The sequence below is a fragment of the Salmo salar genome, chromosome 09 (genome assembly GCF_965601325.2).
Source record: "Salmo salar chromosome 09, fSalSal1, whole genome shotgun sequence".
Classification (NCBI taxonomy): domain Eukaryota; kingdom Metazoa; phylum Chordata; class Actinopteri; order Salmoniformes; family Salmonidae; genus Salmo; species Salmo salar.
In genome coordinates, this window is record NC_138299.1 from 35,190,426 (window position 1) to 35,217,302 (window position 26,877).

General features: G+C 43.9%; 1 protein-coding gene across 3 annotated transcripts in view; it reads left to right on the plus strand.

Moving 5' to 3' along the window:
* The first annotated feature begins 34 nt into the window (after positions 1-34).
* The window catches only part of LOC100195551 (actin-histidine N-methyltransferase), a 43,885-nt gene continuing 17,042 nt past the window's right edge, over positions 35-26,877 (plus strand). Inside the window, exons 1-8 of one of the 3 annotated variants that reach the window (XM_014211268.3) lie at positions 41-137; positions 7,230-7,305; positions 9,900-10,030; positions 10,229-10,321; positions 11,981-12,129; positions 12,631-12,703; positions 15,997-16,253; positions 26,550-26,608. In XM_014211268.3, coding sequence (XP_014066743.3) covers positions 9,928-10,030; positions 10,229-10,321; positions 11,981-12,129; positions 12,631-12,703; positions 15,997-16,253; positions 26,550-26,608 — 734 coding nt within the window. In that variant the 5' untranslated portion in view covers positions 41-137; positions 7,230-7,305; positions 9,900-9,927. Of the gene's footprint in view, positions 138-7,229; positions 7,306-9,756; positions 9,783-9,878; positions 10,031-10,228; positions 10,322-11,980; positions 12,130-12,630; positions 12,704-15,996; positions 16,254-26,549; positions 26,609-26,877 lie in introns of all 3 variants that reach the window. The other 2 variants (XM_082955749.1, XM_014211267.3) reach the window with 2 other exon arrangements.

Genomic DNA, 26,877 nt, shown 5'->3' on the forward strand with positions numbered 1-26,877 from the left:
AATCGTTAGAAAAAATATGTTACACTTGTGGCTCGCCCAAATCAACATCCATGTTAGGTTTTGCTCCCCTACCTTGTGCAAGAGGCTTGAATTCCAGTTTGACAGGAGAGGAACTAGCTACTGTACTCAATTACAAGGTAACTTAGTTTATAAAGCAAGTTATTAGCAATTATGTGCATGCAATTACTGTTTGATATTACTAGTCATTGTGCTTGCCATTTAGCTAAAGCTTTACCTGTCATTCCTGCATTGCGGCGCGAACGTCGCTTTCATATTTGCGAGCCAAGCTAGCTGGTTAGCTAGCTAGCAAGTGTGTTATAATGTTGCCTTTTAAAAAGACTCATGTTGCTGTTTGTTTCCCATCTCTATATACTAACGAGCGAGAGACCTTAACGTACTAGTTTGATAATCACATTCTACGATATGTTTATTGGACAAGAGAAATGAATGGGCTCGTCTGCTACAGTACACTGCAAAACCACGACTGTTAACCAGTTTGATGGCGTGATTCAGTTGGCTCGCTAGATACCTTGACAGACCTAGCTAGTTCAGTTGGACTGGGAAGCTATTTTAAAGTCATCTGTTGCCAGTGAGTGTCAACTGCTTTCTAGCTATCCTACTAGCTAGCTAGTACAGTGGAATTGATTAGCTCGTTTTAAGCAACAAGCTTCCTTGAGGGAAGTCAGGATGAATAAAGCCCTTTTTATAATGGTCAACAATCCTTCTATAGCAAGGTAACATCTTGGGGGGGGGCATCCTATTGAAACATTTAAAAAGTTATCCTTTTTTAGATACAGCTGTACTATACTTTCACGACACCAAATAACTGATTAAAACACTGTTTTGCAATGAGGACAACAATTTTACCCAGAGGACAACTATTTTCTGTCCTCCTCTGGGTACATTGACTTCAATACAAAACCTAGGAGGCTCATGATTCACACACCCTCCCATAGACTTGCACAGTAATTATGACGACTTCCAAAGGACGTCCTCCAACCTATCAGAGGTCTTGCAGCATAAACTGACATGTTGTTCATCCAATCAAAGGATCAGAGAATACGGCTAGCACTGCAGTGCATTACATGTGGTGAGTAGTTGACTCAAAGAGAGAAAGGCAATAGTTGACCAGTTTTTAACAAATTAATTTCTTCAAAAATTAAGTTGAAGCAGCAGAAGGAGAGCTTCATATTTCATTATTTTTTCCACTTACTTAGCTATCTAATTTAGCCTACTCAAACACCTGGCTCAAACAGAGAGGAATGAGATTTATGTTAGCTAGCTGGCTAAGGCTAACCAACACACCTTGATTACTCCAATTTGTCTCTTGACCTGTGCACCTACGTTATAAACTTTAATTTGTAGGCTAGGTTGTAGCAACCTCACAGTGCATCCGGAAAGTATTCAGACCCCTTCCCCTTTTCCAAATTTTGTTACGTTACAACCTTTTTCTAAAATTGATTAACAAAATTCTTCATCAATCTACACACAATACCCCATAATGACAAAGCGAAAACAGGTTTTTAGACATTTTTGCTAATTTATTAAAACAAGAAAATGTAAATACCTTATTTACTTAAGTATTCAGACCCTTTGCTATGAGACTTGAAATTGAGCTCAGGTGCACCCTGTTTCCATTGATCATCCTTTCTACAAGTTGATTGGAGTTAACCTGTGGTAAATTCAATTGATTGGACATGATTTGGAAAGGCACACACCTGTCTATATAAAGTCCCACAGTTGACACTGCATGTCAGAGCAAAAACGACCTCATGGCTTGGAAGGAGTTGTCTGTAGGGCTGCGAGACAGGATTGTGTCGAGGCACACATCTGGGGAAGGGTACACAACAAATGTCTGCAGCAAGGTCTCCAAGAACACAATGGCCTCCTTCATTCTGAAATGGAGAAGGGCCTTGGTCAGGGAGGTAACCAAGAACCCGATGGCCACTCGGACAGAACTCCAGAGTTACTCTCTGGAGATGGGAGAACCTTCCAGAAGAACAACCATCTCTGCAACACTCCACCAATCAGGCCTTTATGGTAGAGTGGCCAGAGGGAAGCCACTCCTCAGTAAAAGGCACATGACAGCCCGCTTGGAGTTTTCCAAAAGGTACCTAAAGGACTCTGACCATGAGAAACAAGATTTTTTTACTCAGTACTTTGTTGAAGCACCTTTGGCAGCGATTACAGCCTCCAAAGGATAAACATAAACGTAATAGAGCTAATCACAGGCAAAATCCTAGAGCAGAACTTGGTTCACTCTGCTTTCTAACAGACACTGGGAGACATTCACCTTTCAACAGGACAATAACCAACTGTATGTTGGTTGTGTAGATCCAGCCAAATGGAGGGTCTGACAACAATCAATAAATGTTGATTTTAGAGTGAACTATCACCCCTCCATTTTGTGACGCACAGTAGGGTAGTTTAGGGTTTGGAACTTTGATTCACTGGTGCCTCATTTGGTCTGGTTGGTCCTAATGGATGCATACTTGTGTTGGTGGAGGATTCTTGGCAGCCTTTCAAACAGTGTCAAGGGCCAGAGCAAGTGAACAATAACATGGCATGCTAGTGGCCAAAACCACTGAAAGGGGGTCAAAGCCTTTGTCCATTTGAGTGGAAGAAGAGGGTTGGAGTTTAGCCTGCACACTGTTTAACTGGGATCTGAATGTCACATTTAGGCTGTCCCAAATCCCAGACACCACCAGTGATATTTCATATCACCCAAGTGATTCCTTTCTACAACACCTTTATAAACTCAGCAAAAAAAGAAACGTCCCTTTTTCAGGACCCTGTCTTTCAAAGATAATTCGTAAAAATCAAAATAACTTCACAGATCTTCATTGTAAAAGGTTTAAACACTGTTTCCCAAGCTTGTTCAATGGACCATAAACAATTAAGGAACATGCACCTGTGGAACGGTTAAGACACTAAAAGCTTACAGACGTTAGGCAATTAAGGTCACAGTTATGAAAACTTAGGACACTAAAGAGGCCTTTCTACTGACTCCGTAAAACACCAAAAGAAAGATGCCCAGGGTCCCTGCTCATCTGTGTGTACATGCCTTAGGCATGCTGCAAGGAGGCATGAGGACTGCAGATGTGGTCAGGACAATAAATTGCAATGTCCGTACTGAGACGCCTAAGACAGCACTACAGGACGGACAGCTGATCGTCCTCACAGTGGCAGACCACATGTAACTGCACAGGATCAGTACATCCGAACATCACACCTGCGGGACAGGTACAGGATGGCAACAACAACTGCCCGAGTTACACCAGGAACTCACAATCCCTCCATCAGTGCTCAGACTGTCCACAATAGGCTGAGAGAGGCTGGACTGAGGGCTTGTAGGCCTGTTGTAAGGCAGTCCTCACCGGCAACAACATCGCCTATCGGCACAAACCCAACGTTGCTGGACCAGACAGGACTAGCAAAAAGTACTCTTCACTGACGAGTCGCGGTTTTGTCTCACTAGGGGTTATTGTCGGATTCGCGTTTATCGTCGAAGGAATGAGCGTTACACCGAGGCCTGTACTCAGTCGCGGGATCGATTTGGAGGTGGAGGGTCCATCATGGTCTAGGGCGGTGTGTCACAGCATCATCGGACTGAGCTTGTTGTCATTGCAGGCGATCTCAACATTGTGTGTTACAGGGAAGACATCCTCCTCCCTCATGTGGTACCCTTCCTGCAGGCTCATCCTGACATGACAATGCCACCAGCCATACTGCTCGTTCTGTGTGTGATTTCCTGCAAGACAGGAATGTCAGTGTTCTGCCATGGCCAGCAAAGAGCCCGGATCTCAATCCCATTGAGCACGTCTGGGACCTGTTGGATCGGAGGGTGAGGGCTCGGGCCGTTCCCCCCAGAAATGTCCAGGAACTTGCAGGTGCCTTGGTGGAAGAGTGGGGTAACATCTCACAGCAAGAACTGGCAAATCTGGGGCAGTCCATGAGGAGGAGATGCACTGCAGTACTTAATGCAGCTGGTGGCCACACCAGATACTGTTACTTTTGATTTTGACCCCCCCTTTGTTCAGGAAAACATTATTCCATTTCAGACAGTCACATGTCTGTGGAACTTGTTCACTTTATGTCTTGTTATGTTCATACAAATATTTACACATGTTAAGTTTGCTGAAAATAAACACAGTTGACAGTGAGAGGACATTTCTTTTTTTGCTGAGTTTATATGTTTGTCGGTCAGTCCCTGAATGCTGTTGAATGATAAAAACCTCCCATTCTCTGTTGTCACCCCCCCAGCCACTGTTGTCAGTCAGCCTGACTGACTGGGGCAGGACTTCACACCACATATCTACCAAAGTGATTCCTGTAAGATGTTACCTTTGCATTAGATTTTTGTTTTCTAATCTCAGTGTATGTCACTACTACATGCATGTTGTTAAAAGGATTTAGGAGCCTCCCATTCTCTATTCTCACTCTTCCAGCCACTGTTGTCAGCCTATAGCCTGAATGTTAAGAACAGGAAGACAGCATAACGGCAGGCCGTCACACGGTGCTGTGACACAGCTGTCCTCCTTGGCCCTGCACCTAGCTCTTGGCTAGGCCATAGGTCCATCTCAAATGGCACCCTGTTCTCTATACAGTGCACTACTTTTGACCAGGGCCCATAGGACTGTTTGGAATACACCCATAAACATACAAGCAGCTGTCCCACTCTGTCTTATTTATCCTCCGTCCCCAATATTACCTGGAATAAGCCTAAATTGTGTGGCAGCATCAACTGTATTTCAACTGGCACATGTATACAGTGGTGCTGCTGTGTCTGTGAAAGGCAGGCACACTCGGTGCCCATTAATTTCCCTTCAAAGCGGATGTGCTGTTGGAAAGTAAAGTTTCTTGCTGCCAAAAATGACTTTGAACTGTTGTGATGGTGGTTGAGTCTCGGATTTCTTTGGCTTTTGCGAGGAGCTGCAAGAAGAGCAGGTGACAAAGTGAGGGGGAGGGGGGTATATCAGGAGGCTGGTAGCATGCGCTATAGGAGGACGGGTTCATTGTAATTGCTGGAATAGATTCAATGGAATGGAGGCAAACGTGGTTTCCATATGTTGATGTTTGATACCGTTCCATTTATTCCATTCCAGTCTTTACAATGAGCCCGTCCTCCTATAGGTCCTCCCACCAGCCTCCTCTGAGAGGAATAGGGTTTAAAAGGTGACAGAGAAAGTGAAGGGAGAGCGAGAGAGGAAGTTAGGGTGAGTGAGTAGAGAAGGCTGGACTTGAGAGGGTGAGTAGAGAGACGGAGAGACGGAGAGGGAGCGAGGCAGCTGCAGAGGGGAATGATGAATAAACATGACTCCTAAAATGTCCACATATGTAATGCTAACTGAACTTTGACACTACTACCATGGCTATTTAAAGCAATCATTATGCCAATGAGAAGGACAAAGCAGCCTAATACTGTAATAAAAATAATACTTAATATTATAAAAAAATAATACTACCTTTTGATGTTTCATTTTTACAAAAGATTAAGTTTCATTCACCTGAGGGCAGTTCCATGGTAATGGAATTACGCTGAGATTCCGATTTTTCACTTTAAAATGTATGCCAAAGAAAAACATTTGATTTCAGTTTAACAAACCATACAACTCTATGCACAATGACTACTTTTAACAATTTGCTAACTTGACAAAAACACATTTACAGGAAGAACTGTGCAGATACAAAGTTATTTTTATTTATGTTATATCTGGTTGTAGTCGTTTTAAGTTTACACAGAATTTTTAATTGCAGTGTTGGTGTGCCACTGCTTAATGCATAAAAGGGAAACACTGAATGGGTTTATATCATTCATTGATAAGTCCAAAAATGTATGTAGTTAGTACAGATTGGCCCTTTAGTGATAAAAATTGACAGCAATGACAAAATTCAGGTTTTAGGAGCACCAGAAAAATATATTTTTAAGATAGTCTAAATTGGGCCTACATAGCTGTGTTTACACAGGCAGCCCAATTCAGATTTTTTTTCTCCACTAATTGGTCTTTTGACCAATCAGACCAGCTCTGAAAACGATCTGATGTGAAAAGATCTGATGTGATTGGTAAAAAGACCAATTAGTGGAAAAAAATATCAGATTTGTCTGCTTGTGTAAACGTAGACTATGAATCATAGCTAATTTTGAAGCTCATCCCCTGAAGAAGCTCTACCTTGTCCTTTCTTTCTGTGCCACCACGTTTGCATACTACTGAGGCTGCGGGAAAGCGAAGAAATCCTTACAAAAATCCTTAATTCCAAATGAAAAATTCCAGGTAGCACAGCAAAATATGTAGGCACATATGCCCTGAAAATGGTAGCGTTGTAGAGCCCTGTACATTGTCAGTTTACTAGTGTAGACCTGTCACATTGGACCACAGGCATTGTACTGTAGTTTCTCTCTGTGTGACACCATGTTTATTTCTACTGACTGCTTGAGGCTGTTTTAATCTGGCAGAGGCACACGTTACCATGGCAATGCCTTTTACTGGTATTCTTTTACATGAGATGCTCATCTCGCTCACTACTAGACTGAAAACTAAGTAGAACATTCTAGAATGTTTACACTCTCAGATATTCACTGTAAAAAAATAAACACCACAAATGATTATTTATTAACTGGTTCCACAGCCTTTTTTGTTTACTCAACTTTTCAGTCCAAGTGTTACCTGAACAAAAAAAGAAAATGTTGCCCCAAATTTAGCTCCAATTTGAGAATTTTGGCCAAAATTCAGTCAATTTAAAATACTATGTTTGCTCAACTAGTCTCTATTGTTGGTTCAGCTATGCATTTTTATTTGGGCATCTTAACAAAAAATATCTGTGCAACTGTTTACATGCACATAAACTGTGCTTTTAACATACAATGTTTTCAACGTACATATTTGACACACGTTAACATTGTGCATGTTCATTTATACAGTCATTATTATTCAACATGTCCACACCTGGGATTTGAATTTACAACCTCTTGGTTCATGGCATTCTGACCTTCCTGCTATGCCACCATGTCTGTGTCATTATCAGTTAATCTGACTATTCTCTCATCATTCATTTGATTTATTATTTAAGCCATTTGAGGTTTTTCTGTTTAATTGTCTACTGTTGGTACAGCATATTATTCTGTTTTAATATTACTCCTTAATCTGTTTGCTAAATATTTGTTAAGTGTATTTTAACAGAGCTGATATTTACTTTGAAGTGCAAACTGAAGCAATACGTTTTCAACTCAGTCATTGATACAGACAAGGTGGTGTCGCAGGAAGATTGGAATGCTGTGAACCAATAGGTTGGGAGTTCAAATTCCAGGTGAGGACATGTTGAATAATAATTACTGTATAAATGAACATGCACACTGTAATCATGTATGTTAACATGTGTCAAATATGTAAGTTCAAAACATATGTTAAAAGGTGTGTATGTTGTGGCGTAACTAGTTCCACCGCATAAAAAGTAAATGAAATAGACCTTTTATAATTGAATGAACATATGAGACAATTTGTGAAAACAAATAATTTTAAGTGACTGAATTTTTGCCTACGTTTTCTCATGTTGGAGCTAAGTTTGGGACAACTAAAAATGTTAAGTTCAGGTAACACTTTGACTGAAAAGTTGAGTGTATAATAATAATAGTAATAAAAGGCTGTGGAACCAGTTAGTTGAAACAACTTTATTTTTACTTTTTACAGTGTTGGTTAAGCCTCTAGAATTTAGATTCCCCGTACAACAGGCGGGGACAGTAGTGCATAACCTAGTCCTTATGCAAGTGTGGAGTAGGCTATCAGCCAAGAACTGCTGGTACACAATTTTAGCACAATGCCCTTATCAGCATATGAAAAATTGTTAATCAGAATGACATAGCAAAATAGTATGATTATTCATTCAGTTTTCTCAGGAAAGGCTTGTTGACCTGCAGAAACACAAACATTGGGCATACAGGATACATACTGGATACTTGGCTAATATCATAGTAGTCTGTTATGATGATGTAATGTCCTCTCAGTTGAAGTATTAAAGCACAGTTAAATGTTTTCTCTTGAGAAATCTGTGTATGATTTCTTTATGGGTACCTGTTCTTCCCCTTAACTATCAAGAGTAGATGTGGGATTGATATTGAGCCAATATGAACAAAAATATCCTCTTGTTTTACATGCCCAGCCAACCACTATGCCTTGAAGCTTCAACATTAAAGGGATGCTTTGGGATTTTGGCAATGAGGATACCATTTTTTATGTCTCTGTTTCTAGTATGAAGGAAGTTAGAGGTAGTTTCGTGAGCCAATGCTAACTAACGTTAGCACAATGTCTGGATGTACTAGCATGCTAAAATCCCTAAGTATCCCTTTAACTCTGAAGGCATTGGCGCAGTTTAGATTTTGCAGTGTCTTGTGCCCTCTAGTGGCCATTACATGTAGATACAACTTTTGTTTGTGCTCACGAGGGCTGGGAATGGAACGCTTACCCTATTTTGTTGCCTGGGTCATTAATTAGCACACACAACGTGTTTTTATTGGACAAGTTCATGTAGTTTGTCCCTCCCTGCTTCAGTTCTTTTTTTTTCTTCTGTGAATACGACTTGGACAAAAAATCTGTGATTTGTTTTGATTAAGAAATGTGTGATTGTTGTCATGTCTCTCTCAAGAATCCACTTTAGATGAGTGATTGACTTAGTGCTGTCTGTCTCTCCTCCCCAGCCCTGCTCTGACCAGCTGACTTAGTGCTGTCTGTCTCTCCTCCCCAGCGCTGCTCTGACCAGCTGACTTAGTGCTGTCTGTCTCTCCTCCCAGCGCTGCTCTGACCAGCTGGCTTAGTGCTGTCTGTCTCTCCTCCCCAGCCCTGCTCTGACCAGCTGACTTAGTGCTGTCTGTCTCTCCTCCTCAGCCCTGCTCTGACCAGCTGACTTAGTGCTGTCTGTCTCTCCTCCCAGCCCTGCTCTGACCAGCTGACTTAGTGCTGTCTGTCTCTCCTCCTCAGCCCTGCTCTGACCAGCTGACTTAGTGCTGTCTGTCTCTCCTCCCAGCCCTGCTCTGACCAGCTGACTTAGTGCTGTCTGTCTCTCCTCCCAGCCCTGCTCTGACCAGCTGACTTAGTGCTGTCTGTCTCTCCTCCCCAGCCCTGCTCTGACCAGCTGACTTAGTGCTGTCTGTCTCTCCTCCCCAGCCCTGCTCTGACCAGCTGACTTAGTGCTGTCTGTCTCTCCTCCCAGCCCTGCTCTGACCAGCTGACTTAGTGCTGTCTGTCTCTCCTCCCAGCCCTGCTCTGACCAGCTGACTTAGTGCTGTCTGTCTCTCCTCCTCAGCCCTGCTCTGACCAGCTGACTTAGTGCTGTCTGTCTCTCCTCCCAGCCCTGCTCTGACCAGCTGACTTAGTGCTGTCTGTCTCTCCTCCCAGCCCTGCTCTGACCAGCTGACTTAGTGCTGTCTGTCTCTCCTCCCCAGCCCTGCTCTGACCAGCTGACTTAGTGCTGTCTGTCTCTCCTCCCAGCCCTGCTCTGACCAGCTGACTTAGTGCTGTCTGTCTCTCCTCCCAGCCCTGCTCTGACCAGCTGACTTAGTGCTGTCTGTCTCTCCTCCTCAGCCCTGCTCTGACCAGCTGACTTAGTGCTGTCTGTCTCTCCTCCCAGCCCTGCTCTGACCAGCTGACTTAGTGCTGTCTGTCTCTCCTCCCAGCCCTGCTCTGACCAGCTGACTTAGTGCTGTCTGTCTCTCCTCCCAGCCCTGCTCTGACCAGCTGACTTAGTGCTGTCTGTCTCTCCTCCCAGCCCTGCTCTGACCAGCTGACTTGGTGCTCTCTGTCTCTCGTCCCAGCCCTGCTCTGACCAGCTGACTTAGTGCTGTCTGTCTCTCCTCCCAGCCCTGCTCTGACCAGCTGACTTAGTGCTGTCTGTCTGTCTCTCCTCCTCAGCCCCTGCCCTGCTTTGACCAGCTGCACCATGGGAAGGAAGAGTAGAGTGAAGACTCAGAAGTCGGGGACAGGCGCCACGGCCGTGGTCTCCCCCAAAGAGATGATGAACCTAATCTCAGACCTCCTACAGAGTATGTACCAACGCTGCGTCCCAAATGGCAACCCATTTCCGCTATATGGTGTACTACTTTTTTTTATAGTGTACTACTTTTTTTTACGTGTTCCATTGAGAATTCTTAGGCTTGATCTGTGTCTGGGAAACAGGCTTTATGTGATTCTTGTAGCTATGTAACTTATCGTGTGATATGTCTGTATGTCTGTGCCATTAGAATGCAGCAGTGCTGCCCCTTCTCCAGGGAAAGAGTGGGAGGAGTATATCCAGATACGAGGACTGGTGGAGAAAATCAGGAAGAAACAGAAAGGTCGGCTGGATCTCACACACACACACACACACACACACACACAAGCCCTAATTCTAACCCTAACCCCTAAGCCTAAAATAGCCTTTTTTTCTAAGTGAGGACCGGCAAAATGTCCTCACTTCTTTGAATTTTAGTTGGTTTACGGTTCTTGTGAGGACTTCTGTTACTCACAAGCAATGTTCCCTTTAAGCTGCGTGCGGGCGCACCTCCTCCGGGACTGCCGCACAGAAGAATTATCAGCCCGCACAGAGAAGCACGAGATTGAACTTCACTCAACTTTCTAGAGTTTTCCCCGTTAGTTAACACTATAAACGTTTCCCTTTACTGTGGGAATTGTGATTGAATCAACACAATATTAGCCACTTTCAATGCAACATACCGAAACAAAGCGAACTATGCAAGATATTTTGTTGTAGGCAGAACGAATCAGAGTAGGATTCTATTGCATTGACATGCACGACTCAGGCCCGTTCTCTACACAGACCGGTGCACCATAACCAATCAGAGCTGCTGTATGCCTATATGCAAATAGACCATTGCCATATGTGGATCTGTGCCATTTACTTTCAACTGGACTGTGTTTACAGCATGAGCGGTCGTCAGTAGATGTGCTAGTTTTGAGATCAAAGCGGAGGCTGCATGTAGCCATGTGTGCACATTCGTACATTTGTTCATATCCTTTGCTAGTTATAGATCATTTGTAGTCATCAATGGGGGAGTGATTGCTTCCTACAAGTGCATAGAATGTGTGCATTTCTAGCCATCTTTGAAAAGAAAGTCATGTAAATAGCTTTTCTGTCTTGAATGGACAGTGTTGTATTTTGAGACAGGCTTGAATAAGCTATGTAGCCAATAGGCAGAGGGTAGCATAAGGTAGAATAATTTGTCTGATTCTCTGTAATAATGTTTCATTTTATTGTGTAAAGTGGTTTCTTGCATTAAACAACACTTTCAGTCACCTTGTCTGAAGGACAAGTGAATAAATAGGTTAATGTCAAGCCCTGTATGTTTTTTCCAAAGGTCTTATGGCTTGTAGACCTACGTTGAACACGTAGAAAGATAGAACAGCTATTTCCAATGTAGGCTGAATGAAACAACAGCTATTTCCAATGTAGGCTGAATGAAACAACAGCTATTTCCAATGTAGGCTGAATGAAACAACAGCTATTTCCAATGTAGGCTGAATGAAACAACAGCTATTTCCAATGTAGGCTGAATGAAACAACAGCTATTTTCCATGTTATGGGATGCATTTTCTCCATTGTTTTTGATGGTAGACCACTCTGGTAGGCCTTCATTATTATCAAATAGCCACAGTAGCCTACTTGACTACTGCTAAAACTGTAACTTAAAGCGGGTACAGCCTCAGTGTTCACAGTAAACTACTGTTAAAACTATAACTTAAAGCGGTTACAGCCTCAGTGTTCACAGTAAACGCACACCGGAAATTGTACATCATTTTCACAACATTCAAGTTATTGGCTCGGCACACCTGAAATTTGCTCAGTGCCAAATTATTTTTTGAGGGAACATTGCTCACAAGTATAGTAAAACGTGTGTGTGTACGTACACACACACACACACAAGCTTGATTTGAGCCATGGTCTATATAGTTTAAATATGAATAGTTGAATCATAAGTGTGTCTGTTCTCTCTCAGGTATCTCTGTGATATTTGAGGGCAGCAGAGAGGAGTTCTTCCCGGAGCTGATGGCGTGGGCTCAGGAGAATGGAGCTTCCTGCGAGGGGGTTGAGATCGCTCACTTCGCTGGCGAGGGCTTCGGCCTCAGGGCCACCAAGGACATCAAGGTGGGTCCATACAACTGGACGGACTCTGTTCATGGCAGTAGTTGTCAGGGTGAAACAACATCACCTGGGTTGTTGTCATTAAAGGGACATTTCACCCTGGTTCTGCCACTGGCATATAGTCATTACTGTATTAACAACATTAGGTTTTTGTCATAAACATCAGAATTATCCACACCATAAGCTAGAACAAGCTTATTTTCATTTCACTGGTAGAATCAGGAAGTTTAGACTTTCTGTTCTTGTTATTAGTAACATTTGAAAATGGCTGCCACTTACAGCTGATCCAACAAGCAGAGCTGTTCTAATGATGCCCAGGTGCTCTCTCTCTTTCACTCAGTGACTTGGTGTAAGTTTATTCAGTGACGTAACACTGTCGGAAGAGTTTAAAAGCACAATGAACACTTACATTCAATTAAGACTGAGGTAGACTAAAATCACGGGGCCAAACTTTTCTCCCACATGATGTCAGTGTCCATTTTGACGTAACATTTGTGTTCTCAGGCAGAGGAGCTGTTTCTGTGGATCCCCAGGACGATGCTGATGACTGTGGAATCAGCCAAGAACTCTGTCCTGGGTAAGTGGAAATGTTAGGCCAATGTACTGTGATGCCATCCTACCCTTTGTCCTCTGACATTTGAACCCCCCCGCTGAGTCCTCCCCTACGGTCCCTACGCATGCATGCATGCATGCATGCATGCATACATGCATACATACATACATACATACATACTGTCATGACGTTGCCCTCTTTGAGTACAGGGAGGACAGTTGACCCCCTCCCCCTTGCACCATCCCCCAACCTACCTCCCCCCACCCAGGCCCTGTGTGAAGGGGTCGTAAAATTCGAAAGGAGAATGTCCTGCCGCCTGGCCCAGTTGAGACACAGAGGGGTTTCATAGAGAGACAAAGGAAATTCTTCCAACTCACAGAATTGGGGAACCAAACGACATTTATGTTCTGGAGAAGGTATAAAAGATTGGTGAAGAATCCAGCTACGAACTGGTCCGCTTGGTACAATTTTGTTATACTCAGAAGAAACAATATAGCCATATTACCATAATACTGTTTATATAATAGCCTCAGCTATGGGACTTGCATCTAAATGGTTGTATAAAATGTATTAATAAGGATAAAGCTATTTGGAATACGTTGAGATGCTACAGTGGGGGAAAAAAGTATTTAGTCAGCCACCAATTGTGCAAGTTCTCCCACTTAAAAAGATGAGAGGCCTGTAATTTTCATCATAGGTACACATCAACGATGACAGACAAAATGAGAAAAGAAAATCCAGAAAATCACATTGTAGGATTTTTAATGAATTTATTTGCAAATTATGGTGGAAAATAAGTATTTAGTAAATAACAAAAGTTTATCTCAATACTTTGTTATATACCCTTTGTTGGCAATGACACAGGTCAAACGTTTTCTGTAAGTCTTCACAAGGTTTTCACACACTGTTGCTGGTATTTTGGCCCATTCCTCCATGCAGATCTCCTCTAGAGCAGTGATGTTTTGGAGCTGTCGCTGGGCAACATGGACTTTCAACTCCCTCCAAAGATTTTCTATGGGGTTGAGATCTGGAGACTGGCTAGGCCACTCCAGGACCTTGAAATGCTTCTTACGAAGCCACTCCTTCGTTGCCCGGGCGGTGTGTTTGGGATCATTGTCATGCTGAAAGACCCAGCCACGTTTCATCTTCAATGCCCTTGCTGATGGAAGGAGGTTTTCACTCAAAATCTCACGATACATGGCCCCATTCATTCTTTCCTTTACACGGATCAGTCATCCTGGTCCCTTTGCAGAAAAACAGCCCCAAAGCATGATGTTTCCACCCCCACGCTTCATAGTAGGTATGGTTTTCTTTGGATGCAACTCAGCATTCTTTGTCCTCGAAACACGACGAGTTGAGTTTTTACCAAAAAGTTCTATTTTGGTTTCATCTGACCATATGACATTCTCCCAATCCTCTTCTGGATCATCCAAATGCTCTCTAGCAAACTTCAGACGGGCCTGGACATGTACTGGCTTAAGCAGGGGGACACGTCTGGCACTGCAGGATTTGAGTCCCTGGCGGCGTAGTGTGTTACTGATGGTAGGCTTTGTTACTTTGGTCCCAGCACTCTGCAGGTCATTCACTAGGTCCCCCCGTGTGGTTCTGGGATTTTTGCTCACCGTTCTTGTGATCATTTTGACCCCACGGGGTGAGATCTTGCGTGGAGCCCCAGATCGATGGAGATTATCAGTGGTCTTGTATGTCTTCCATTTCCTAATAATTGCTCCCACAGTTGATTTCTTCAAACCAAGCTGCTTACCTATTGCAGATTCAGTCTTCCCAGCCTGGTGCAGGTCTACAATTTTGTTTCTGGTGTCCTTTGACAGCTCTTTGGTCTTGGCCATAGTGGAGTTTGGAGTGTGACTGTTTGAGGTTGTGGACAGGTGTCTTTTATACTGATAACAAGTTCAAACAGGTGCCATTAATACAGGTAACGAGTGGAGGACATAGGAGCCTCTTAAAGAAGAAGTTACAGGTCTGTGAGAGCCAGAAATCTTGCTTGTTTGTAGGTGAACAAATACTTATTTTCCACCATAATTTGCAAATAAATTCATTAAAAATCCTAAAATGTGATTTTCAGGATTTTTTTTCTTCTCATTTTGTCTGTCATAGTTGACGTGTACCTATGATGAAAATTACAGGCCTCTCTCATCTTTTTAAGTGGGAGAACTTGCACAATTGGTGGCTGACTAAATACTTTTTCCCCCCCACTGTATGTACTGATGTTAATGTGATAGAATGTATTTCTGTTCAAAGCTTAAATCAGTCATCGGCACGCCCCCCAGGGACACAGACAGAACAGGCTTGTCGCATGACGCCTGGTCCTATGTTCACGTATAAAACCCCCACCCGTACTTTCTTCAGACCAGGCCTCCACTCCATGACAAGTTGGCCAATAGGTTTGACCATCCAATTCCTCTACTGAAAGTTAACTACACCACGTGGTTAACTTTTAGACTATCGATACTGACAGAATAAGAACAAGTCTTTGATATTAATTATTAGTCTGCAGCTAAGTACTCTATCATCGAACGCAAAGACCGACGAAACATCCATTCTATAATGACATTAATGAATGTCGCTTTGAAAGATCCATTCTAACCGAGAGAGAGAGAACGCGGACAAAACTCTCCAACAAGGATCCCGACGACACACTGGGCGTATATATATTTTGATTGCAATTGTTCCCGAATGAGTGAGCGTTCATGTGCAAAGGATTAGCATATCAATTGTTAATATTTATGAACTCTGTAGTGTCTTCTCAGCTGCCCTTTTATGACCCTTTGTTTTAACAAGACACCAGCCATGCCAGTTTAGCCCACTAGGGCACATTACTCTACCAATTCTTTGTGACGATAACTACTGTTTGTATACTTTCTGTGAATTACTTAGTTAAGTAAATAAATGATTTTAAGACAATTGATGTATGGATGACTTTTAGTAAAGGCTGGATTCGTGCAGAGACAACAATTTACGACGTTTGGAATGAGACTGGACGCGAGGTAAAATACACCATTTAAACCAGAAGATAATCGGCCTATACTATAATTTAATATATAATGTTATAATAAAGGAAAGCTATATTAGGAAAATTATAACTTTGTAATCTGAATATTTTCCTTGGTGCCCCGATCTCCTAGTTAATTACAGTTAAACGATTAATCAGTTTAATCGCGTGATAATAATTACAGGGAGTTATTTTGATAAACATGTCTTCAGTTTAATGGTGGCCCAAAGACACGACAATACATGCATACATACATACATACATACACACACTCTATTCTTTATGTAACTGTCCCTCTCCCCCCCAGGTCCCCTGTACAGCCAAGACCGTATTCTCCAGGCCATGGGTAACGTGACCCTGGCCCTCCACCTGCTGTGTGAGCGGGCTGACCCCTCCTCCCCCTGGCTGCCCTACATCAAGACTCTCCCTGGGGACTACGACACCCCCCTATATTACGAGGAGGAAGAGGTACACCACCTGCTGTCCACTCAGGCCATCCAGGACGTCCTCAGCCAGTACAAGAACACTGCACGGCAGTACGCATACTTCTACAAGGTCATCCAGGTGAGTGGCAGACAGGTACTCAGTCACACACTGGATTTCTGAAGAAATACTCATGTTCTAACTGTTTCTGCTATTCACTAATTCTACAAAGTCATCCAGGTGAGTGGGAGTGCTCTGTCCCTACAAAGTCATCCAGGTGAGTGGGAGTGCTCTGTCCCTACAAAGTCATCCAGGTGAGTGGGAGTGCTCTGTCCCTACAAAGTCATCCAGGTGAGTGGGAGTGCTCTGTCCCTACAAAGTCATCCAGGTGAGTGGGAGTGCTCTGTCCCTACAAAGTCATCCAGGTGAGTGGGAGTGCTCTGTCCCTACAAAGTCATCCAGGTGAGTGGGAGTGCTCTGTCCCTACAAAGTCATCCAGGTGAGTGGGAGTGCTCTGTCCCTACAAAGTCATCCAGGTGAGTGGGAGTGCTCTGTCCCTACAAAGTCATCCAGGTGAGTGGGAGTGCTCTGTCCCTACAAAGTCATCCAGGTGAGTGGGAGTGCTCTGTCCCTACAAAGTCATCCAGGTGAGTGGGAGTGCTCTGTCCCTACAAAGTCATCCAGGTGAGTGGGAGTGCTCTGTCCCTACAAAGTCATCCAGGTGAGTGGGAGTGCTCTGTCCCTACAAAGTCATTTGGGATTTTATAGTAATAGTTGCGTTTCATTGCATCTACAACCAAATATTCATTCAACACTACCCTGAACAGATTGCAAAAACTTTTGAGCAGGAAGCATGCGATACTGTCTGTCTGCACAGGTTTTGCACAATATGAGGTGCTGCTGACTTTGCAAAAATCCTGAAACATGTTTGTCACGTGTATGTGAAACAGACAATCCTCTGTGTGTGTGTGTGTGTGTGTGTGGTGTGTGTGTTTTCCATGGATAGACAGGAGTATAGGTGTGAGTGTGTTTTTCCTTAAGTAGTCTGAGGTGTGTGTGTTTTTTCCATGGGCAGACTGAGGAGTAGAGGTGATTTTTATTATTTATTACAATTCTCACATTATTTCTGTGATATGTTTTTGTGCCAGACAGTATTCATTGATGAAACTGGGGAGGGGACTGTGGATCCGTCTCGGTCCGTCTGTTCGTATGTTAGTCACACTAGATATCTGACAGCACTGGCCCGATTTTGACGAAACTTGAGTCAATGATGTGTCTTGCCATAAGAGATCCGGTATTTACAAAATTACACTGATTGGCCTGTTTCAGAGCCCAGTTCTTAGGGACGGTATGGTCAAACCCTCAGTTCTAAAGCCTGGTATGGTAAGTTGATTTATCTCCTTAAGACTTAGCTGTAGAACAATAAATCTCTGGGCTGGGTTCATTTGGCTCGTGTTAAAAATCAGTCAGAAAGGACTCTTTCTCTCTTTCTCTCTCTCTGTCTTTCTCTGGCCCTTCTTCCTTGTCCTTCTATCACTCCGTCTCTGCCCGTCCACCTATCTGTCAGTGTGTGGCGTGCTCCGAGGCGTGCTTAGCGAGAGGGATCAGGTTTTAAGAGGTTTCCAGCTGTAGGGAGATGAGGAGAGCAGCTGCAGAATGGCCTCTTGCACCCAATTTCAGAGGGTCTGATAAGCTGCCAGTAGCATAGAAAGTGGCAGGGAACTTGTCCTTAAATACCACAGTAACCATCAGGGGGAGCGTTTCACCTCTTACAGTGAGCCAGTGGTATTCAAACTTTCAGCGGGGACCAAATGTTTTTCTGACAGAATTCCTGGGGATCCCATTTTTTTTCACAACAATTTCTCGTGACCCGACCCCAAATCTAATGACACAACCTTAAAATTGGTAAATTTGGATTTTTATAACACAAATAACCTTCAATTCATTACATTTTCATCTCTTATCAGAATGAAAAGAAACCAATAAATACATTTACTAAAAAAAAAAAAAATGTTTTCTTCAAATGATCTTTCTCAAAAACATTTATATTGTTCCATATAATAATCTGTTCTCTTAATTTGTTGTTCTAAAATAAAATCTTAAAAAATATTTTTGTTGCCTACCCCACTGCTGTTCCCCTGCAACTTTGAATACCACTGGTCTGAACTGAAGACCACTCCTGTGTGATCGGTGGATACATCCTATATAGTGCACTACTTTTGCTATTCCTTATATACTGTAGTGCACATATTTTGACAAGGCTCCATGGGGCTCTGGTGAAAAGAAGTTACTATATAGGAAATAGGGTGCCATTTGGGATACGGCGTTTGTAGAAGTGTACTACTTACCACAATGCAACACATTGATATTTATTCACATTTCATCTTTCACAAGGTTCCCAAGCAAAATATGACTAAAATCTCAATGAGAACAGCATAGTATTATAAAGGCTTCATAGATATAACATTCACAATGGTTAAATGGCCAACTGTGCTTTTCTTAGGGGTTGATGCCAGTACCTCTGCTCTCCATAGCTATTTAGTTTGAAAGGTCCAGTTTATCTGTAGGTAGGTAGCTGTACCTTCAGTGAGGAAAACGGAGAGACAATGTGATTACATTTCATTATGAACTAGAAGAAACCCAAGACATAAATTGTGATGCAAATCTCTCTCCCAGTATGCTAATTTGAAGTTATTAACTGACATGTCTGCTTTCCCTTTGATCAAACCAATGAAGACTAGGGATGCGTCCTAAATGTAACCCTATTCCCTATATAGTGCATTCGAGCCATAGGGCTCTAGTAAAAATGTATACACTATGTAGGGAGTAGGGTGCCATTTGGGTCAGAGACTAGACAACTCTAGGTTCTCTAGTCTCTTTATCAAAGAAGGAGAAATAAAAATAATCTTTCTCCAAATGATTTTCGTGTTCTTTAGTTGGGATGCTTTGTGTGTCTGTCATCAAATAACTGTCGATTAGGGAAGAGAGAACCTCATTCACATTACTGTCAAGACATTAAATATGAAATATTAATATTGAAATAATAGTTAATGTTTGTCATTGTCTCTTGGTGGATCTGGACTGGTGTGTGTGTTGACATGTTTTTTGATTAAATGTTAGTTCTCAGTTGAAGGTAAGTGACTAATAAACGAGATGGTTTATTACTAGTCCTCGCTAGTACCCATTCATCAAACCATATTTAAGGCATGTCATTTTAAACATATTTTCAATGTACTTCACATACTCCACAAAAAGTAAACATGTCTAAGATATACTTTATTTTTGTCAGTGATCATACATTTCACTTGCTAATTACTCATTAGTAATCTAATATTAACCTTGAATGGAGAACTTGAGTACTCATGCCAATCCCTACTATCTAGGTGAAGCATTTTAGTTGCTTTTGTCCCACAATATTTGCTTTCATACAATTGACAGAATTAAGCAGAAGAGTGAATCATAAAGTGGGTGCTACTTGACAGAAATGTGCTGTTTTGTTGCCTTGACAGCAGGTGGCCTGTCTCTGAAAAGACAGTACCATCAATGCCCACTAGATGGTAGTGGTGGGTTATAGGTATAGTTAGGTGTCTGTTACCATGTAATAATAGTGATAACATCACATCATTATTAATCATTATATAATAGGTGTTATATACTGTAGCTTAAAACCAAAGACTCCATAAGCAACCATAAGGAAACAAAACAACTGTGGTAATGATAATAGAATAGAAGGTGAGTGGTGGTTCCAGCAGCATCAGTAATATTCCACTGTGTTCTAATGAAGATGTGTTGGAAGCCTCATGGCCATGGTGTTGTAGTTGAACTCTCCTTCTGGGTTGATTTGAGCGTTGTATTCTTTAGAGGGCGTGTTTGTGAAAGGTGTGTGTCCTGTCCATATTTCCCCGCTTCACTACATCTCCTCTCAGCCCCTCCCTCTCTCCACACTCCCTCTCACATCTTCGCTCTTTCTCTCTCTCCTTTTGTTCTCCTCCACTTCTCTCTCATCCCTCCCTCTTTTTGAACCCCCCTCCTTCTTTCCTCTCTCATGTCCTCTGCTCAGGTTGGGAGCCGGTGTCAATGTAATGACTACTGTCAATGTCAGCCTCTCTCTTTTCCAAGGCGGGTGGCCGCAGATGACCGGGCTGGAAAATTATGTTGTCGCATTGGCTTTGAATTGAATTGACCTGATTGTACCTTTCGTACATGTTGAGTGGCTGGGACTACCCTCTTCCTTCCAATGGGACTGTATGAGTTTGTAACTGTGTGCGTGTGTGAGTATCCAGAAGCTGAATGTCTGGACCTCCATAAGGTGACCTCAGTATGCAGCAAACCAATGCAAAGTAACCTTGGAGTGTGTTTGTGGAGTGTGGTGTGATGAGTATTTATTTTTTGTGTCCCAGTGGTGTCGTTTCCATTTCCTCTCTGAGGAGCTCCAGGTATCTGTCCATCTGTCTAACCTTCCCTTTCCTCTCTGAGGAGCTCCAGGTATCTGTCCATCTGTCTAACCTTCCCTTTCCTCTCTGAGGAGCTCCAGGTATCTGTCCATCTGTCTAACCTTCCCTTTCCTCTCTGAGGAGCTCCAGGTATCTGTCCATCTGTCTAACCTTCCCTTTCCTCTCTGAGGAGCTCCAGGTATCTGTCCATCTGTCTAACCTTCCCTTTCCTCTCTGAGGAGCTCCAGGTATCTGTCCATCTGTCTAACCTTCCCTTTCCTCTCTGAGGAGCTCCAGGTATCTGTCCATCTGTCTAACCTTCCCTTTCCTCTCTGAGGAGCTCCAGGTATCTGTCCATCTGTCTAACCTTCCCTTTCCTCTGAGGAGCTCCAGGTATCTGTCCATCTGTCTAACCTTCCCTTTCCTCTCTGAGGAGCTCCAGGTATCTGTCTAACCTTTCACAGGCAGGGCCCAGCCCAGGATCAGGCCTGGCTGCTGGGCTCCACGTCAACACGACACCCCTCCCTGCTAGGATCCATCCACATAGTCTAGACGGTTATCTTTTAATGGCTGTCAGAGCAGAGCAGGACGAGGCTCAACGCTGCTCCTCCATCCCACTACCACTTCTTCTCTGTCAAAACCAGGGGGAGGGAGGGGCTGCAGTCTCTACCTGGGGTATTATTTCATCCCCCGTCTTCAATATTTGGGGACACCCTGTCATTTAAGTGGACCTATGTCAAAGAGTGAAAGTAGTAACTTTAACTACATGCATTTGAGTAGGTTGTGTCAGGTGTAACGTGTGGGTGTTGAGGGGGGGTAGGTTGTGTCAGGTGTAACGTGTGGGTGTTGAGGGGGGGTAGGTTGTGTCAGGTGTAACGTGTGGGTGTTGAGGGGGGGTAGGTTGTGTCAGGTGTAACGTGTGGGTGTTGAGGGGGGGTAGGTTGTGTCAGGTGTAACGTGTGGGTGTTGAGGGGGGGTAGGTTGTGTCAGGTGTAACGTGTGGGTGTTGAGGGGGGTAGGTTGTGTCAGGTGTAACGTGTGGGTGTTGAGGGGGGGTAGGTTGTGTCAGGTGTAACGTGTGGGTGTTGAGGGGGGGTAGGTTGTGTCAGGTGTAACGTGTGGGTGTTGAGGGGGGGTAGGTTGTGTCAGGTGTAACGTGTGGGTGTTGAGGGGGGGTAGGTTGTGTCAGGTGTAACGTGTGGGTGTTGAGGGGGGGTAGGTTGTGTCAGGTGTAACGTGTGGGTGTTGAGGGGGGGTAGGTTGTGTCAGGTGTAACGTGTGGGTGTTGAGGGGGGGTAGGTTGTGTCAGGTGTAACGTGTGGGTGTTGAGGGGGGGTAGGTTGTGTCAGGTGTAACGTGTGGGTGTTGAGGGGGTAGGTTGTGTCAGGTGTAATGTGTGGGTGTTGAGGGGGTAGGTTGTGTCAGGTGTAATGTGTGGGTGTTGAGGGGGGGTAGGTTGTGTAATGTGTGGGTGTTGAGGGGGGGTAGGTTGTGTCAGGTGTAATGTGTGGGTGTTGAGGGGGGGTAGGTTGTGTCAGGTGTAACGTGTGGGTGTTGAGGGGGGGTAGGTTGTGTCAGGTGTAATGTGTGGGTGTTGAGGGGGTAGGTTGTGTCAGGTGTAATGTGTGGGTGTTGAGGGGGTAGGTTGTGTCAGGTGTAATGTGTGGGTGTTGAGGGGGTAGGTTGTGTCAGGTGTAATGTGTGGGTGTTGAGGGGGTAGGTTGTGTCAGGTGTAATGTGTGGGTGTTGAGGGGGTAGGTTGTGTCAGGTGTAATGTGTGGGTCTTGAGGGGGTAGGTTGTGTCAGGTGTAATGTGTGGGTCTTGAGGGGGTAGGTTAGGGTTGGCCCTTTGAGTGTGATTCTCCCTACTTTGCTGTAGGGATGAATCAGTGTCACTGCCTGACTGTCTTTATTACACACACACACACACACACACACACACACACACACACACACACACACACACACACACACACACACACACACACACACACACACACATCCTCCCAGGGGGAGAGATATGTGACCACTTGCTTTTACCCTTACCACCACAGCCCTAGCCAGATACCTCTCTGTGTGTGTGTGTACTCACTCAACACTCCCTACTATAATTCATGGAATGCTACTTTAAAGAGACAAATGGGTAAACATTATCAAACAGATGCATTAAGGACCAACCAGCACACAGACACCATGGGGTGGTTATGTGTGTGTGTAACAAAGAGAGAGCCTTGGTTACGTGTCTTACTGTGGAGAGAGCCTTGGCTACGTGTCTTACTGTGGAGAGAGCCTTGGCTACGTGTCTTACTGTGGAGAGAGCCTTGGCTACGTGTCTTACTGTGGAGAGAGCCTTGGTTACGTGTCTTACTGTGGAGAGAGCCTTGGCTACGTGTCTTACTGTGGAGAGAGCCTTGGCTACGTGTCTTACTGTGGAGAGAGCCTTGGCTACGTGTCTTACTGTGGAGAGAGCCTTGGCTACGTGTCTTACTGTGGAGAGAGCCTTGGTTACGTGTCTTACTGTGGAGAGAGCCTTGGTTACGTGTCTTACTGTGGAGAGAGCCTTGGTTACGTGTCTTACTGTGGAGAGAGCCTTGGTTACGTGTCTTACTGTGGAGAGAGCCTTGGTTACGTGTCTTACTGTGGAGAGAGCCTTGGTTACGTGTCTTACTGTGGAGAGAGCCTTGGTTACGTGTCTTACTGTGGAGAGAGCCTTGGTTACGTGTCTTACTGTGGAGAGAGCCTTGGTTACGTGTCTTACTGTGGAGAGAGCCTTGGTTACGTGTCTTACTGTGGAGAGAGCCTTGGCTACGTGTCTTACTGTGGAGAGAGCCTTGGTTACGTGTCTTACTGTGGAGAGAGCCTTGGCTACGTGTCTTACTGTGGAGAGAGCCTTGGTTACGTGTCTTACTGTGGAGAGAGCCTTGGCTACGTGTCTTACTGTGGAGAGAGCCTTGGTTACGTGTCTTACTGTGGAGAGAGCCTTGGTTACGTGTCTTACTGTGGAGAGAGCCTTGGTTACGTGTCTTACTGTGGAGAGAGCCTTGGTTACGTGTCTTACTGTGGAGAGAGCCTTGGCTACGTGTCTTACTGTGGGTTCCTTCCTACTGAACTGGAGTCTTTTTGCTGCAGCTCACTTTGCATGTTGGGGAAGCACAGGTGCTCTGCTCTCTCTCTCCATCTCCACTTATCCCCCTTTCTCTTCCCTCTTTCCCCCCTCCACCACACCCTCATCTCCCCCCACCTATATCTCTTTCTAGCTGCGTTTTGTACTAGTCCTCTCCCTCTACCTCCTGCTAGGTTGGAAATGAGCCCTTGGCGTCCAGTGTGGGGGCTTTAAATGTAGATTTCTGTGGCACTGGTGGTTCTCTGTCACCCAAATTGATGAAGCAGATTGATGACGTCTGCTGGGCACAACACATTAAGTTGACAGTGATGTATGGGGGGCTAACGCCACCCTGATCCCAGCCTCGCACCGCGGACGCTAACACACACAAACGCTAACATGCACCACGCTAACGTACACCACGCTAACACACAAACGCTAGCATGCACCACGCTAACGTGCACCACGCTAACGTGCACCACGCTAACATACACTGTGTTTAGCAGCATGATGACATTTCACACACTGTTTTTAGGATGTTAGGCAGCAGCATGATGACATTTCACACACTGTTTTTAGGATGTTAGGCAGCAGCATGATGACATTTCACACTGTGTTTAGGGTGTTAGGCAGCATCATGATGACATTTCACACACTGTGTTTAGGATGTTAGGCAGCAGCATGATGACATTTCACACACTGTGTTTAGGATGTTAGGCAGCATCATGATGACATTTCACACACTGTGTTTAGGATGTTAGGCAGCAGCATGATGACATTTCACACACTGTGTTTAGGATGTTAGGCAGCATCATGATGACATTTCACACACTGTTTTTAGGATGTTAGGCAGCATCATGATGACATTTCACACACTGTGTTTAGGATGTTAGGCAGCATCATGATGACATTTCACACACTGTTTTTAGGATGTTATGCAGCAGCATGATGACATTTCACACACTGTGTTTAGGATGTTAGGCAGCAGCATGATGACATTTCACACACTGTGTTTAGGATGTTAGGCAGCATCATGATGACATTTCACACACTGTTTTTAGGATGTTATGCAGCAGCATGATGACATTTCACACACTGTGTTTAGGATGTTAGGCAGCAGCATGATGACATTTCACACACTGTGTTTAGGATGTTAGGCAGCAGCATGATGACATTTCACACACTGTTTTTAGGATGTTAGGCAGCATCATGATGACATTTCACACACTGTGTTTAGGATGTTAGGCAGCATCATGATGACATTTCACACACTGTTTTTAGGATGTTAGGCAGCATCATGATGACATTTCACACACTGTGTTTAGGATGTTAGGCAGCAGCATGATGACATTTCACACACGGTGTTTAGGATGTTAGGCAGCAGCATGATGACATTTCACACACTGTGTTTAGGATGTTAGGCAGCATCATGATGACATTTCACACACTGTTTTTAGGATGTTAGGCAGCAGCATGATGACATTTCACACACTGTGTTTAGGATGTTAGGCAGCAGCATGATGACATTTCACACACTGTGTTTAGGATGTTAGGCAGCAGCATGATGACATTTCACACACTGTGTTTAGGATGTTAGGCAGCAGCATGATGACATTTCACACACTGTTTTTAGGATGTTAGGCAGCATCATGATGACATTTCACACACTGTGTTTAGGATGTTAGGCAGCATCATGATGACATTTCACACACTGTTTTTAGGATGTTAGGCAGCATCATGATGACATTTCACACACTGTGTTTAGGATGTTAGGCAGCAGCATGATGACATTTCACACACGGTGTTTAGGATGTTAGGCAGCAGCATGATGACATTTCACACACTGTGTTTAGGATGTTAGGCAGCATCATGATGACATTTCACACACTGTTTTTAGGATGTTATGCAGCAGCATGATGACATTTCACACACTGTGTTTAGGATGTTAGGCAGCAGCATGATGACATTTCACACACTGTGTTTAGGATGTTAGGCAGCAGCATGATGACATTTCACACACTGTGTTTAGGATGTTAGGCAGCAGCATGATGACATTTCACACACTGTGTTTAGGATGTTAGGCAGCATCATGATGACATTTCACACACTGTGTTTAGGATGTTAGGCAGCAGCATGATGACATTTCACACACTGTGTTTAGGATGTTAGGCAGCAGCATGATGACATTTCACACACTGTGTTTAGGATGTTAGGCAGCATCATGATGACATTTCACACACTGTGTTTAGGATGTTAGGCAGCAGCATGATGACATTTCACACACTGTGTTTAGGATGTTAGGCAGCAGCATGATGACATTTCACACACTGTGTTTAGGATGTTAGGCAGCATCATGATGACATTTCACACACTGTGTTTAGGATGTTAGGCAGCATCATGATGACATTTCACACACTGTGTTTAGGATGTTAGGCAGCAGCATGATGACATTTCACACACTGTGTTTAGGATGTTAGGCAGCATCATGATGACATTTCACACACTGTGTTTAGGATGTTAGGCAGCAGCATGATGACATTTCACACACTGTGTTTAGGATGTTAGGCAGCAGCATGATGACATTTCACACACTGTTTTTAGGATGTTATGCAGCAGCATGATGACATTTCACACACTGTGTTTAGGATGTTAGGCAGCAGCATGATGACATTTCACACACTGTTTAGGATGTTAGGCAGCAGCATGATGACATTTCACACACTGTGTTTAGGATGTTAGCCAGCAGCATGATGACATTTCACTGTTTTGTTTTTCTTTCCCTCCTCACTCCATTTCATATTTTCTTCTCTCTCTCCACCTATCCCTTTCTCTTTCTTTCTTTCTTCCACTCCATTTCCTTCTTTCTCTCCTTTTTCTCTCTTCCTCACCTTCAATTTCCAGACTCATCTGACCACCAGTAAACTGCCCTTGAAGGACGCCTTTACGTTCGACGACTACAGGTTGGTGTGTGTGTTTGTGTCGGCCTGCTTTTTAAATGGCTTCCCTCCACCTTCCGTGTGTGTGTGTGTGTGTGTGTGTGTGTGTGTGTGTGTGTGTGTGTGTGTGTGTGTGTGTGTGTGTGTGTGTAAAAGACAGTCAGAGAATGTAGAACAACTGTCAGCATCGAGGATGACCTGTTGGTTCTCATTGTTCTGTCATTAGAGCCAAATGATCTTTGAGAGAATCATTTATATCCACTCCTTTTATCTTCCCATTGTATTTGGTGTGA